The sequence below is a fragment of the Amphiprion ocellaris genome, chromosome 15, assembly GCF_022539595.1.
Source record: "Amphiprion ocellaris isolate individual 3 ecotype Okinawa chromosome 15, ASM2253959v1, whole genome shotgun sequence".
Classification (NCBI taxonomy): Eukaryota; Metazoa; Chordata; class Actinopteri; family Pomacentridae; genus Amphiprion; species Amphiprion ocellaris.
This window is the reverse complement of record NC_072780.1, coordinates 25741388-25755129: the sequence shown is the minus strand read 5'-3', so window position 1 is coordinate 25755129 and position 13742 is coordinate 25741388. Positions and strand designations below refer to the sequence as shown.

Genomic DNA, 13742 nt, shown 5'->3' with positions numbered 1-13742 from the left:
CAAATAAATGTAATGCAATAAAAGTAGTGTGGTGGGGTGAAAGTACACCGCTGCATGAAAATCAAATAGTCCAGTACAGCAGTAACAGCTCAAGGTTCAGTGCTTTCTTTGCATGTAGCTGACAAACATAGCGTCAGTAAAATTAGGTTTTCACGTTGTAAAAACACATCTTCCCACTGAATAATTACGTTGAAAAACATTCTTGTTACAGCTGAATTTAAGTCTGATAGATCAAGATGGAGTAACAGAAAAAAAAACAAGCAATGCGACACCCACAAGAGAGAAGTTGCCTTTTTTATTAAGATTATTATTAAAAACCCTTCTCACTTTCTCAATTATGTGAATACTTCAGCTGATTCCAGCCGATTCAAAGTAGCCCACTCATAAAAACAGAAAAACTTTACAATTAGTTCTAATAATCATGTCTTTTTTTTTTTTTTTAAAGAAATAAGGTTGAAGAAAGTGGGAATTAATTACATTTAAAGGCAGAAGCTGCAAATATTGAATAAATGTCAGCACTATCTCATCATATCCTCAAAGTCAACTGGAATTTTCACAGTACCCGAAAGATTTCTGACAAAGACCGACAAATTCAATAGTCAAACATGTTCATCCTGAGAAGTGCACTTTATAATGTGACTGTTCATGTTATTTTAACAGTTAATTTCATCACACTGATCAATTAAGCTGAAGAACTGATAAAAAGCTAAAAAAAAAACAAAAAAAAAAACACAGCAGTAAAAACATAAAATCCAGATAATATAACATTTGCACAAGGCATCAATCAATCATATGTTTTGTGATGAACAATGACTTTAAAAGGCATAAACTCTGTAGGCTGCTAACATAAATCAGAAAATGTGTATATTATATAGCATCAATTGTACTGACATATCTGCAATGGTAACTGACTTAAAAAGCTGAAATAATAAAACTACACAGTAGAGTATTAAATGCATAAAACCAGTAAAATGTTTCTTCTTTTTTTAATCAGACTGAAATCTTTTTACCCATTTTTTAAAATTACTTTCAGCCTATTAAAATGATACTAGTGTACTCAAAATGGCTGCAGGTATACTGTGCCACATTTGTAAAAACTTCTTTCCAACTGATTCACTGATCCATAATTTGTATGGATTAAGTAAAATTGCACTTAGATCTTTATTTCTTTGTCATCCCTCTTCTTTGTGTGCACCTTTATATTGTTTTGTATATTTTTCTTCAGTTCATTTTTAAGATTCTGTGAAGAATACAAAATTGTCCCATTCTTTTATACATTCACTATGCATAATTCACTTATTACAAAGCTTCTGCTGAGAACAAAACAATCAACCTGATGGTTTTAGTCTAATTTGGTATCAAATTAGGTATAAACAACTTTACTAAAAGTTTGTTTCCATGTTTCTCCTGTATTCTCCTCTATTCTGTTGCACAGACCTGGTTTTAAGGGTCTGGCTCACAGTTATGACTTATTTCAGATTTAAGTTTTGAACTTCTGAATTCCCATGGAACCTCTTCCCTGTGAAGAAACTAACCTGTCCAATGATCTAAATCATCCAAAATACGCTATAACTTTGAGGATCAGCTTGAACAGGAATGGAAACGGGATTTCCTTTGTTTCAATTTTTAAAAACCTTTTCAGCAGCTCAAACAGAACTACATTTTCCAGGTGATCCATCAGTTTGGCAAGATGTTGGACTTTTAAATTCCCCTTTCAGTTTTTATCAATTACCCAGCGACTGAAATATTTGTTGAATTGGTAAATTTGGTTCCTGGGAGTCTTTTTGTTACTCTGATGGACATCCTGGTACTTGCAGAATCTTCAGCCTGATTCTGGGTTATTCAGGAGACTCGCTGCCTCAGGAGTCTGGCTTTCCCGACCACTTGCTGCAGGGACAAATAATATTTTTTCAATGTAAAGTAATATTTTTTAAAAACACAAAGGCCTATCAGCTCTTGCTTTTTCATATACGGCTATCATCTGAAGTCAACATCCAACACGCAAACATGTCCTCCTGAAAACTCTGGCTGGTTCACAGAGATTATGAAAGTGTTAAGTACATCTTTCCAATGACCAAAAACACTTACAAGAGACACCAGAGTCACTGCCGCTCAGAGATCCTTTAGACCCTGTGAATGAAAGAAAATGTATTTAGGTACAGCATGTGCTTACAAAAGCACTATATACACTAGGGACGTTCGCACGCTCTGCTGTCATACGTCAGTCTGTCTCTTGCAGTTGCTGCTCTTCTCTGTTTTGTTAATCTTTCAATATTCTGTCACTTTAATTCCCCACTTCGGTCCATATCTTAAAGCATTATTAATTGCTGTTTTCCAGACACTGTTTCAGGCTAAGGCGTGGATGCCTACTAACTTTGCCACTAGCTGTTAGCGTAGCCTTAGTCACTGTGAAAGTAACCAGATTCCCAGTTTGCGGCAACGTCTTGTGTTTCTTGTTCAGTTTTATTTTTTGCCGGTTGTGTCTCTGCTGAAGAGACACACCAGAGACATCAGTCGGTCTGAAAATAGTTCGGTCCCCATTATATATACAGGCTATCTGTAACATTGACTTTTTTTATTCATGCATCCCTACACAACGCTAAAGTACGAAATGCTACTCAGGGGAACATATTTACAGAAACAAATCAGTTACCTTTGCCATCCTTCAAGTCATCGTTGCTACCTGCACACAGACACACACATAACGGGAATTATTTAAGCCCATCTGCCACATTCTGTTTCCTTACATATATTGATATCTTTGCAGGGGAAAATACTTACCAGAGGAGCGAAAGTCTCGGCCTTCGTTTTCTTTACACACACACGCACACGCACACGCACACGCACACGCACACACACACACGCACACGCACACGCACACGCACACAGAGCAAATATTAAGGTTTAACTGTAGGGTTCCAATGAATAATCAACATAGTGCTCTAAAATCTTTGACAAAATTAGTTGCGAACAAATGTAATTACTGATTAGTTGGTGGCATCGTTTGTCTGTTTTGTCAACGCATACTCAAAGTTTCTACCTGACCGCATGTGTGTACTGTCCTTCACAATCATTTTTTTGTTGATTACTCTTTATTCTATGTCTTTTATTGCAAAAAAAAAAAGATGTGGACTAAATCCTTTAAACAAAAAAAAAAAAAATCCGTGCTCATTGGTGCAAATAAGAAGCCATGACTGACTCAGCTGCGATCAACAGTGAGGTGAACTGCAGGCAGTGTTTAGACAGACCAGAGAGGAATATAAAACATATTGGGTGAAAAAAAAAATAGATGCAGCATGGCTCAAAAACAATAGAGGAGCAAATTGATTGCAAGTTGCTGGAAGATATATTCAACACAGTGAAACAACTTTCTAGTGCTGATGCAGCATGCTGTGAAAGACGCTGTAACAATGCAAAAATGTGAAAATGTAAGGAGTAAAGCATCTATATAACTGGTTAGCACATACTGAAAACAACCCGAAGCAAAACTTTAAAGCTGATAGTCAAGTAAGGGTCGTTTAGTAATTGTGCGATTCAGGATCCAAATAGTCGCAAGTTTGTTTCAATTATCAGTAGATTAGAGTACTGCAGCCCTACCATCTGCTACAACCTGTTCTTGTAGTAATGTTTCTATCTTTACAGAGGAAAGTACTTACGGTTGAGCAGTACGTGCGAGGCGTTAGCCGCATTGCCTACACACACACACGCACACACACACGCACACACGCACACACGCACACACGCACACACGCACACACGCACACACGCACACACACACACACACACACACACAGAAAGAATTATTTTAGCTTATCTGCCACAATCTGTATGTTTCTGTATGTGTATTTATATGTTTGCAGAGGAAAATATTTACCATTGGCAGGAGATGCAGCCGGCACGGCAATCGCAGCGACTGCAGACACACAAAAAATATTAGGACCCAAATGTTGCAACCTGTTTTCATACGTTTGCCATTTTACACTCCTTTTGTATGTGACATTCTTTGATCCTGTTGGGTTCCCATATCAAATTTTTTTCCAAATGAATGAGGATAAATTTTAGAGGAATAAGATGAATAATCCGCTGCTTCTGAAATTTTTAGACAAAGATGTGAAATATTTTCTATTTCTAATTTTTGAATGTAAGGAATTGATAATGGGCTGCACAGTGGTGTAGTGGTTAGCACTTTCGCCTTGCAGCGAGAAGATCCCTGGTTCGCGTCCCGGCTTTCCCGGGATCTTTCTGCATGGAGTTTGCATGTTCTCCCTGTGCATGCGTGGGTTCTCTCCGGGTACTCCGGCTTCCTCCCACAGTCCAAAAATATGCTGAGGTTAATTGATCATTCTAAATTGCCCGTAGGTGTGAATGTGAGTGTGATTGTTTGTCTGCATATGTAGCCCTGTGACAGACTGGTGACCTGTCCAGAGTGTCCCCTGCCTTCACCTGAGTCAGCTGGAACATGCTTCAGTGCCCCCCCCCCCCCCCGCGACCCTAATGAGGATTAAGTGGTGTATAGATAATGGATGGAATTGATTATTTTGTTTGCTGCACAATAGTTCAAATATCTTTGGGTTTGTTTGGCTTTTCAGGCAAAACAGCATGACTGAAAAAGTCACTTCACTCTATGGGGGATTACAACAATAACACTTAGTTGGCATATCGCCGACAGGCAAAGGAGGTCTACCCGTTAATAAACACAAAGCTAAAATATGCTCTGAGAAACTGAACCATTTTAATCTGGCCTTTAGTCTGAGCGAGGTTAGAATTCAGTTGTTCTTTTTGTCCGATTTGTCCCCCCAAATCAGAGGGCAGAAATCAGCATACACTTTGGAAAACAACACAACTTGTAGGGCGCAAAGGGAATATATTCCCATTTTTGGTCACTCACAAAACAAGAAAAATAATGCCATGAAGGAGAGCATCCCTGGTTTGGTTGACTTTAACTGGTACCAGTCTATCAAATATGCCTGGACTGGGTCCGAGAGCCAAACTGAGACATTTTTGGTTCAGGTCTTTCAGTGGGATTTGATGGTCGCGAGACAAACACAGAATAACAGCAGCCATATGCTTTTTAATCAGTCCTGCACAGATGCCAGCCTTCGAACATCATCGGAGTGGGAAAAGTAGAAAAGTAGTTACCATTGATGTCCCTGGCTCCACGTCCGGCACCTCCTGTTAATACAGTTAACACAGATGGCATAACTGAATATGGATATAATCACAGCATGCTCTGAATCTGCATTTGAATACAATCCGATGTCTGCCTGACAGAGGGCAAGCACAGTCGGAGATTTCTTAGAAATTAAAGCTTTAAATATACTTTTTCTGGTTTGCCTTGTGTGACATTTTCTGGATCTATTGATTGTTTTATTTTTAGGTTTTTGCCATTTCTAATTTTACTGTAGCCGTTTTATATTTTCTGCTTCATAAGATCTTTGCTTGCACTGTTCAGGAAAGTCCTATATAAACAGAAAATGTATTACATATCTAACCCTATAAACCATAATGCCTTTGGGCAGTTTTGAAAAGCATGTTTCCTATATATTAATACCAAAATTACATCATTAATTACTAGACATATAGAAAGAATTTCTATATATAGATTTTCAACTTTCCATTAGGCCTTGAACTAATTGTCTTCAGCCATGAAAATTTTACAAATATAAGTGTAAAATCCAAATTCACATTCCACAGGTGGTAGACACTATTGTGGTAGAAGCACAAACAGTAAGAAACTGTGATCTTATTCAACTTTTAGTTCAGATAATAAAAAATAGCCTCTGCCAGATAATGATTGACAGGACTGCTGTTCACGGTGACCTTTAAGCACCTTGTGAAGACCACAATAATAACAGTCCTTTGCACCTGATAACCAAGGAGGATGCAGACACACACAATCTGGTTTGTAATTTGGGTGCAGTTACACTATATAAAAGTTGTATTACAGTTCCGGTATATTACCCATCAATGTGAGACAGACATAACAGCACAGCACTGTACAGCCCTGTCTGTAAGGTACTATTAAATGTCTTTTACTTTATATATATTTTAAAAAAGTCCGTAAAAAATACACTTCACTGTTGTTAAAGACAGGCATTATAGAGCACGGTCCACCTACCGATTTTGCCCGTCATCTTCAAGACGACCAGCACCACTCCAACAAGAAGCAAAAGTACTACTATCACTGCACCAATGATGACACCCGTGTTCGAATCTCCAGCTTCATCAGGGTGAAGAGAAACACAGGAAACATTCATGTTAGTTTCATGTTCACGTCACCATAATTTCCATGTTGCTGTGCTGAAATGTAGATACAAAGACAAACTAACACGAAACAACATTGAATTGGCTTTGTGCAAGTGAGAAACACAAACTAATGTTTCTCTTTGTTAAACCTGGAGTGTGGAACATTTGTCGCTCTCTTTTTGGCAAGGAGAGAAAAAGGCGCTTGGACCATAATCTTTCCTCTTTTCTTTACTATATGGAGCTTCTAAAGCTTTCCTTGGATGCTTCAAAGGTTTTTCTTCCATAGCCTCAACTACCCTCCTAGTTGTTGTAGCCTACTCCATCTCCATTGTTATGGTTAGCTCCATCTGCAGATCTGGTAAACTGATCATCGCTGTATCCCGTGCACCAACACAGCAATGTTGCCACAGACACTAGATTTTAAACTCTGGTATACTGTGAAATATAACAGTTCTTTCCTTCACATTTGTTCATACATATAAACCCATGCATAGATGGCATGGGGGGCAGCATTCACACACAACAAACTGACTTGGAATTCGCACATGGTTTTAAAGAACTAATTAAAATAAATTTTCCACTTCAGGACTGAGATCTCTTGGGTGAACTGCATACAAAGCACACATTTCTCTTCTAAATGACACAAATCTGGGACAAATTAGAAAAAAACAACAGAAAGTCACTTACCCCAAACCTCCTCAATGTCTATGTCAGACGCTTTATGAATGATCCGACAACTGTACGTCGACACATCAGACTTCAAAATCTCCACATAGTCTCTCTGCTGAAAGGTGTCGTCCTCATTTGGACGAACATTAGAGCTCTTCAGTCCATCCAGTTTACCCAAGACACGGCCGTTCTGTTTGATCTGCATGATGATGTCTTTTGGGTAGAAGCCGGTGGCCAGGCAATTCAGAACCACATTGGTCTCCACTCTGGATTTTGTTGTGTACAAGAAGACCTCAGGTTTAGCTGGAAAGAGAAATTATAAAATGATGTTTGCAGGGTGCTAAACTAACCACGCAGCAACCGTTTGTACCGTTGATGTCCCCATAATAATCTGATTCAATCACAACGAGATCACGACAACTACTAGCTAAGGATAAGGATAAACTTTATTGATCCCACAGTGGGGAAAGTTCACCGTTACACAGCTACTACACCTGGATGATCAAAGCAGAATGTTTTATATCAGCGATAGACACTTCATTAACAGCAATGAGAAGATGGTTCAACAGACCATTCGACAGTTTCACTTAAAAGCATCAGGTGAAAACTGTCACAAAAGCGCATCATAAATTCATAGTTTGGCTGCATGAACCAAATCAGAGCACACTGTTGCTGTTGGTCAAAGACAGCCAGTCATGTCGCTTGAGATGAAGCACCGTCACCCAGAGCGGCCCTTTTCAAGACACACTAGTCTACAAACATCCATGACTCTGTTTTCCACCACCTCCACCTAAGTGAAGCAGTCCCAGCAGCTTCAAGGGCTAACTGACTGAGTGACCAACGTAACACCAATTGAAGACCAGAATTGGTTCAAAGTTTACTAATTAAAATAAGTAGGACTTAATTGAATTCAGTATTTTTACTGTTGATTAATCTGCCAGTTATTTTATTAATTAAGCAATTAGTTGATTGGTCGATAAACTGCCACAAAATGGTGAAAAATGTCAATTGGTTTTTCCCCAAACCAAATATGACAAATGTCTTGTTTTGTCCACAACCAAAGATAACCTTTGTTTACTGTCATAGAGTAGGCAAGAAACCAGAAGATATTCATATTTAAGAAGCTGGAATACCGCAAGGTTTCTTGTTTACATGTTTTACTCACAGGTGTGTAAATTCATCTACATCTGAGAGAACAAAAGACTACTACATTATTTCTGAAGAGGTGAAGCAGAGCCCTCTCTATCACTGGTGGACATACATTCAAGGAGCATATAGTGGAAGCACTGGTCAACAACTGGTTTGGGTTTGACCAATTTATTTCATGTTTCAAACATGTAATTGTTACTCTATGTCTAGAATATCCACTGTCTAATACAATACCACAGAGCTTATTTTATGCCATACTTACAGACTTCTTTCAGATGCTTTTTCCCATAATCCAAAAACTCCTTCAGCCACTTAATGCACTCATTCTCCAGGTAGCCCTTGGTGTACTCCTTCAGCACCAGGACACCATCCCACTTCCTCTTGGTTGCTTCCGCCGACTTAACCGAGGCCACCCAGACGCCGTTCCCATCATCGAACGAGAGGAATTCACTTCCATCGTAGTTGTACATGTCCATGCCACGGTTAAATTTGATCGAGCCGTCATCCTGCACATCGCCCACGCAGCCATGCATCCACTGGAGAACATGGATGTCTGAAGGGAGGAAGCAAATAAATACCCAACCAGACAAGATGGGATGGTGAGAAATACTAAACGCAGCACTTCAAATTTTGTTCATGTTTTGAAGATCTTACCTGAGTCATTCTGCCTCATTCGCTTCATCAGGATCTCAATGTTCACCTTGAACCACTGCTGCTTGCTTCGGCGGGACTGAGTTCCTTTATCCCAGTAATCCTTCTGTAGTCGCTCCTTCATCCAGCTTTGTTTGGGAACTTTTACCTGGTTCTCGCTATCGTAGTAGTCGATCATCTTATCGTCGAGCAAGCCCATGGCAGTGAACTCATGGATGCCCGGGTAACCGACAGGTTTGGAGAGGGCCGTGTAGATGTAAGTGAGGGAATGCTTCTCTGAAAAATCACAGAGAATGAGTTTTCAGCTGAGATACATCAGTTTTGAGCTTCTACTTATCTTAGCATCTTTAAATATCCATCCAAATATTCAGGTACAGCATGAGTCACAAAACTTGGACTATTATTAGTTCAGTCACCACTATCTATCACCACTAGCTTCTTTTCCACTGGCAAGAGTTAAAGAAATATGAGTGCCACCGAACTTGACATGTAACTAGCAACAAAATGGGAACTGTTTTTTTTTTTTTCAATTTTTTTTTTTAAGTATACATCTACAGTAAAATACCACCACTTCCATGTTGCCTTTTAACATACAGACTGAACTTTTGTTAAGAGGTCTAACAGAAACTTCGATTTCTTTTGGAATTACATGACTAACTTAAATAATGAATTCTGTTTTTAAAAACTTTTATTACATTGGTGTTTCCAGTATAACAGTTCTGTATTCTTTTGTTTACATTTCATACAGTGCTGCATGACATACAGTTTGTCAAATAATATATTTTCCATATAGGCTGACATAAAAAACCTCCATTGCTCTATACAACTCCAGTAACTAGTATTTGTTGTTTTTCAGCTCAGAGTCAAGGTGGTAGATCAAAAATCGCAATTAAAACAGAAAGGCTGAAAGGGCAGATTAGATCAGCACCTGACAGTAGAAACACACCCACTGTGATAAAATTAATCAATACCTGAAGTAAACACTGCAGAGAAGGCACTGTAATTCTGTTTATCTTGTGCTACCTTGGTTCTTCTTTGTGTTTTGTCTTTTATCTTCTTTATTTGTGTTAATGTTTCCTTATCCAGACAACTCAAAAAAGAAAAACAGGATTGACAAAGCTTTTAAACTCTCATTTATCTGTCAGAAAGAAAATAAGGAAATCAAACCTTTACAACCTTTACAGTCAGACTTTGCTCTGGAGCCATTTCTGACGTATCATGTCACAAGTATCTAGACAATGTCATCTGTCCACATACTCAAACACACAACAACTGCTCCACCTTCATCAGAACATGACTTCATAACTTATTCACAACATTTTACTTCATGCGGAGAAATTACTACTTGCAATTGATGACATTTAAATGCATGATTTTTTTAAAGAGTTCACCAAAAGTTAAACGTGCAGTTTACAGGTGTGCCTTTTATCTCACTAGTGCCACTAAAACAGCAACAACACCAGCTGAGATCTGCTTTTTTTTTAAAAAAACTATATGCCGTTGATCTGTACACTGCTGTTGTAATCTGGTCATTAATAGGAGACTATTGCACCACGCTTTCTTTAGAGCTCATCGATGAGGATCTGCTCTTTCTTTTAGTCTTTTGCATGAAAGGTTTTCAGCAACTTCAGACATCGTTTTTAACTCTACAAACCCTTTAACAATAAAAAAAAAAATTGAAAAAAAAACACTGCAGGCAAAAGCATCGGTCTTTCACATACTGGTCAATTTGAGATTGTGAGATATGTTGCTACTGGTTAAAACTGGTGAAAACATCCCAAATACACATTTGTGTGTTTGCTTTACTACCTTTCTTTTTTTACACATTTCTCGACATGTATGCAAATTAACTCATCTGCATGTTGTAAAATTTATTTCAGAAAATGTGTAAAACAAAAAAAGTATTGTCTTAATGTAAGTAATAAGGTCTCATGGTAATGGCTATATATATATATATATGTATATATATATATATATATATATACATATATATACATATACATACATATATATATATATATATATATATATATATATATATATATATATATATATATATATATATATATATATATAGGGTTATTCAAAAAGAATGAATCGATTTCATGACGCAATATTTTAATAAGGAAAATCAATGGAATGCTCCAGCCAAGTCACAAATATTCCACTCACAATCAGCTTTAACTTGATGTTTAAGGTCATCGAATGACATCGAATAACAACAGCGATCAACTCAGTGGATCATGATATGCTGATACGCGTCTGGGAGGAATTCTCTTATCACATTGATGTTGCCCGTGCTGTAGGTGGTGGCCACACTGAACACTTGTAAGACAGGAAATAAAAGCTGATTGTGAGTAGAATACTTGTGACTTGAATACTTGTGACTTGGCTGGAGTTTTCTATTGCTTTTCCTCATTAAAATATTACAAAATGAAATCAGTTCATTCTTTTTGAATAACCTTGTACACACACACACATACACATACATACACACACACACACACACACACACACACATATATATATATATATATATATATATATATATAGAGAGAGAGAGAGAGAGAGATAAAAGGCAAGATGTCCTAGTCAACTAACCAAAGTAATAGTTAACAGATTGTAATGACAACAAAAAAATTATGAATACATTCATGGCAGTGCTGTGAAGATAGCTGACTCAACTACACCAAAAAACAACTTTAAACTGTATTTTTGGTCATTTCTTCAGGTTGTAGCTGTGGGACAGGTTTAAAATAAGCTAGAAAAGTGGAACAATGTTTCCTAATTGTGTGTCAGTTTAAGTGAAATGTCTGCTATAACCTGCACAATCTATTTAATCAGATTAAAAGTTTCATACACACACACACACACACACACACACATACACACACACACACACACACACACACACACACCAAGTCTAACTTCACAGGTAAGGTCAAAAATAATAGATGAAAAGTTAATATTTGGACTGAATAACTCAAAGTCAGAACTTTTTTCTAACATACGCATTCGTTAAACTATTACTACGTTCTCTTACCCTTAAATGTTAAATGTTTGGCCCTCACTTGGAAAAGTGATAAAATCTCTCCAAATAAAAAGTCAGGATTATAATAGACAGTCACGAAAACGTGTGATTTTGTCGAAATTAACAAGACAAGGAGTAAACAGTTAACAACAAATGGTCAGAATCTGGATGTAGGAAGCCAGATTAATTTTATGATATACAGTTAAAAATTGCCCTAACCCAGTCTAAATTAATAGATAAAAGCTAAAAGAAGGAGATTAAACAGTGGACATTTGGATCTAATAAGTGAAAATAAAACATAAGATGTAAAGTCAGGACGTCTGCCTCACACAAACAAATGCTTTAACCAATACGTAATTTTCTTCTTTTATCAAGTCAAAATGGCACAGTTTAAAAAAACACAAACTACGAGTAATATTTTTTTTCTCATTTTGCACATCTGTTTGTTAAAGTGGCACCTTATTCACCTGCACCTTAACCGATATTTAACGCCAGTGTTAATTTAAGCGCTAATACATGACATGGTTACGTGTTTCAACCTGAGCAACAAGCTAAGTCGACAGCCAATGTTAGCTAATGAGTTCGGTCGACGATATTCAGCAGTAAGTTGATTTTCTTCTGGCTGTTTTTCAGCACCACGTCTGTCGAACGTTACGTAGTAATCGTACGTTACTAAAATTGAAGAAACTAATCGTCTGCGTCGATATACTTCACAAGAACTACATCTTGAAATATGATTTTTTAAAGACGTCACAACTGTAAGTTTTACTTTCAGTTTTAACCTGACAAACGGCATCGTGTCAGGAAACAACAACTTACCGCCATGAACCGTCAGTTGAGCCCCCAGGAGGACCAAAACTGCGATCAGCAGCATTTTGAGCACAGACCACTGTCTTCTCTTGTTAGTAAATTGGGCTTGATCGGACGGATGGCTCGACTTTTCTGTCCGTGTCAGGCCGACACCGACCGCTTGCTGCTCGGCTGCTTCTTCCTCCTTCTGCTCGTTCCGTGTGGTGCGTTCAGGGCTGCTTGGTAATTACACAGACGCGCACGTCGCGCCCACTTTGTCACCGACTGGTTTTTATTTGCATAAGTGACGCATCAGAAAACAGATTTTTAAAAAGATCAAACAAATACATACATTAAAGCGGATATATAAATTGCAAATATTTCTTTGTAATAGAATAGGTTTGCTAAAATGCTTTATTATTATTATTATTAGTAGTAGTAGTAGTAGTAGTAGTAGTAGTAGTCCATTTGTTGAGATAAAGCTAAAATTATTAAATACAGTTCTAGATTTGAGGCTATATGACCTGAAATTATGATACTAATTAAGTATCTATGTGTTTTCTGTCAGTCTGTAAGTATAAAATCAAAATTACAAGGCAAAGAATGAATATTTTGTTAACAATTAACAATAGAAGGTGGTTCACCCAGGGTGAGGCTCAGCTGGCACTCTGGTTGTGCTGACCCCTTGCGAATTCCCCAAATGTGGGAATCTCGACGGCATAATTTCGAATGGTGGCGCAACGGTTAAGCTCTGGACTACTGTTCCAAAGGTCAGAGGTTCACTGTCAGGCTCTTGAGCAACTTTCTTTGCCCTTAACCCTTAACCCTTCCTGCTCCAGGGGCGCCGTACCATGGCCGACCTTGCGCTCAAGAATAAATAAATAAATAAATACATATATATATATATATATATATATATATATATATATATATATATACACACACACACACACACACACACACACACACACACACACACACACACATTCTGACAAAATATATTTGCACACATTTCTAAGACCAAAAAATATATATTTTTTAACCTTACTTAGACAAAAAAGAAAATAATAAAAAAACACCAAAATGATTAAATGAGAAGTTCAAATTAGAATTAAAAAATAAAAAATAATCAATATTTGGACCCCATGAGGTGAAACTAATATAAACATAGTCATAATTAGTAATTATCTATCTACTGTCTGTCTGT

General features: G+C 37.5%; 1 protein-coding gene across 1 annotated transcript; it reads right to left on the bottom strand.

The window, feature by feature from the left end:
- Positions 1 to 275: 275 nt before the first annotated feature.
- Positions 276 to 13271, bottom strand: LOC111580938 (BOLA class I histocompatibility antigen, alpha chain BL3-6-like). The gene is made up of 13 exons (XM_035956613.2): positions 13180 to 13271; positions 12566 to 12771; positions 8719 to 8991; positions 8327 to 8617; positions 6934 to 7218; positions 6119 to 6220; positions 5140 to 5172; positions 3875 to 3913; positions 3657 to 3692; positions 2782 to 2811; positions 2654 to 2683; positions 2089 to 2130; positions 276 to 1887 (listed from the first exon to the last, which is right to left on the bottom strand). The coding sequence occupies exons 1-13, from the start codon at positions 13254 to 13256 to the stop codon at positions 1823 to 1825; spliced, it is 1509 nt and encodes a 502-aa protein (XP_035812506.2). The 5' UTR covers positions 13257 to 13271; the 3' UTR covers positions 276 to 1822.
- Positions 13272 to 13742: the final 471 nt, after the last annotated feature.

Bases quoted from the DNA above. Each gene is read 5' to 3' on its own strand.
- LOC111580938 (XM_035956613.2), bottom strand. From the start codon at position 13,256: ATGCCGTCGAGATTCCCACATTTGGGGAATTCGCAAGGGGTCAGCACA. The intron at 8,992-12,565 runs GTAAGTTGTTGT...GTGATTTTTCAG, and splicing joins TCAACTGACGGTTCATGGCG to AGAAGCATTCCCTCACTTAC. The intron at 1,888-2,088 runs GTAAGTGTTTTT...TTGTCCCTGCAG, and splicing joins CAGTGACTCTGGTGTCTCTT to CAAGTGGTCGGGAAAGCCAG.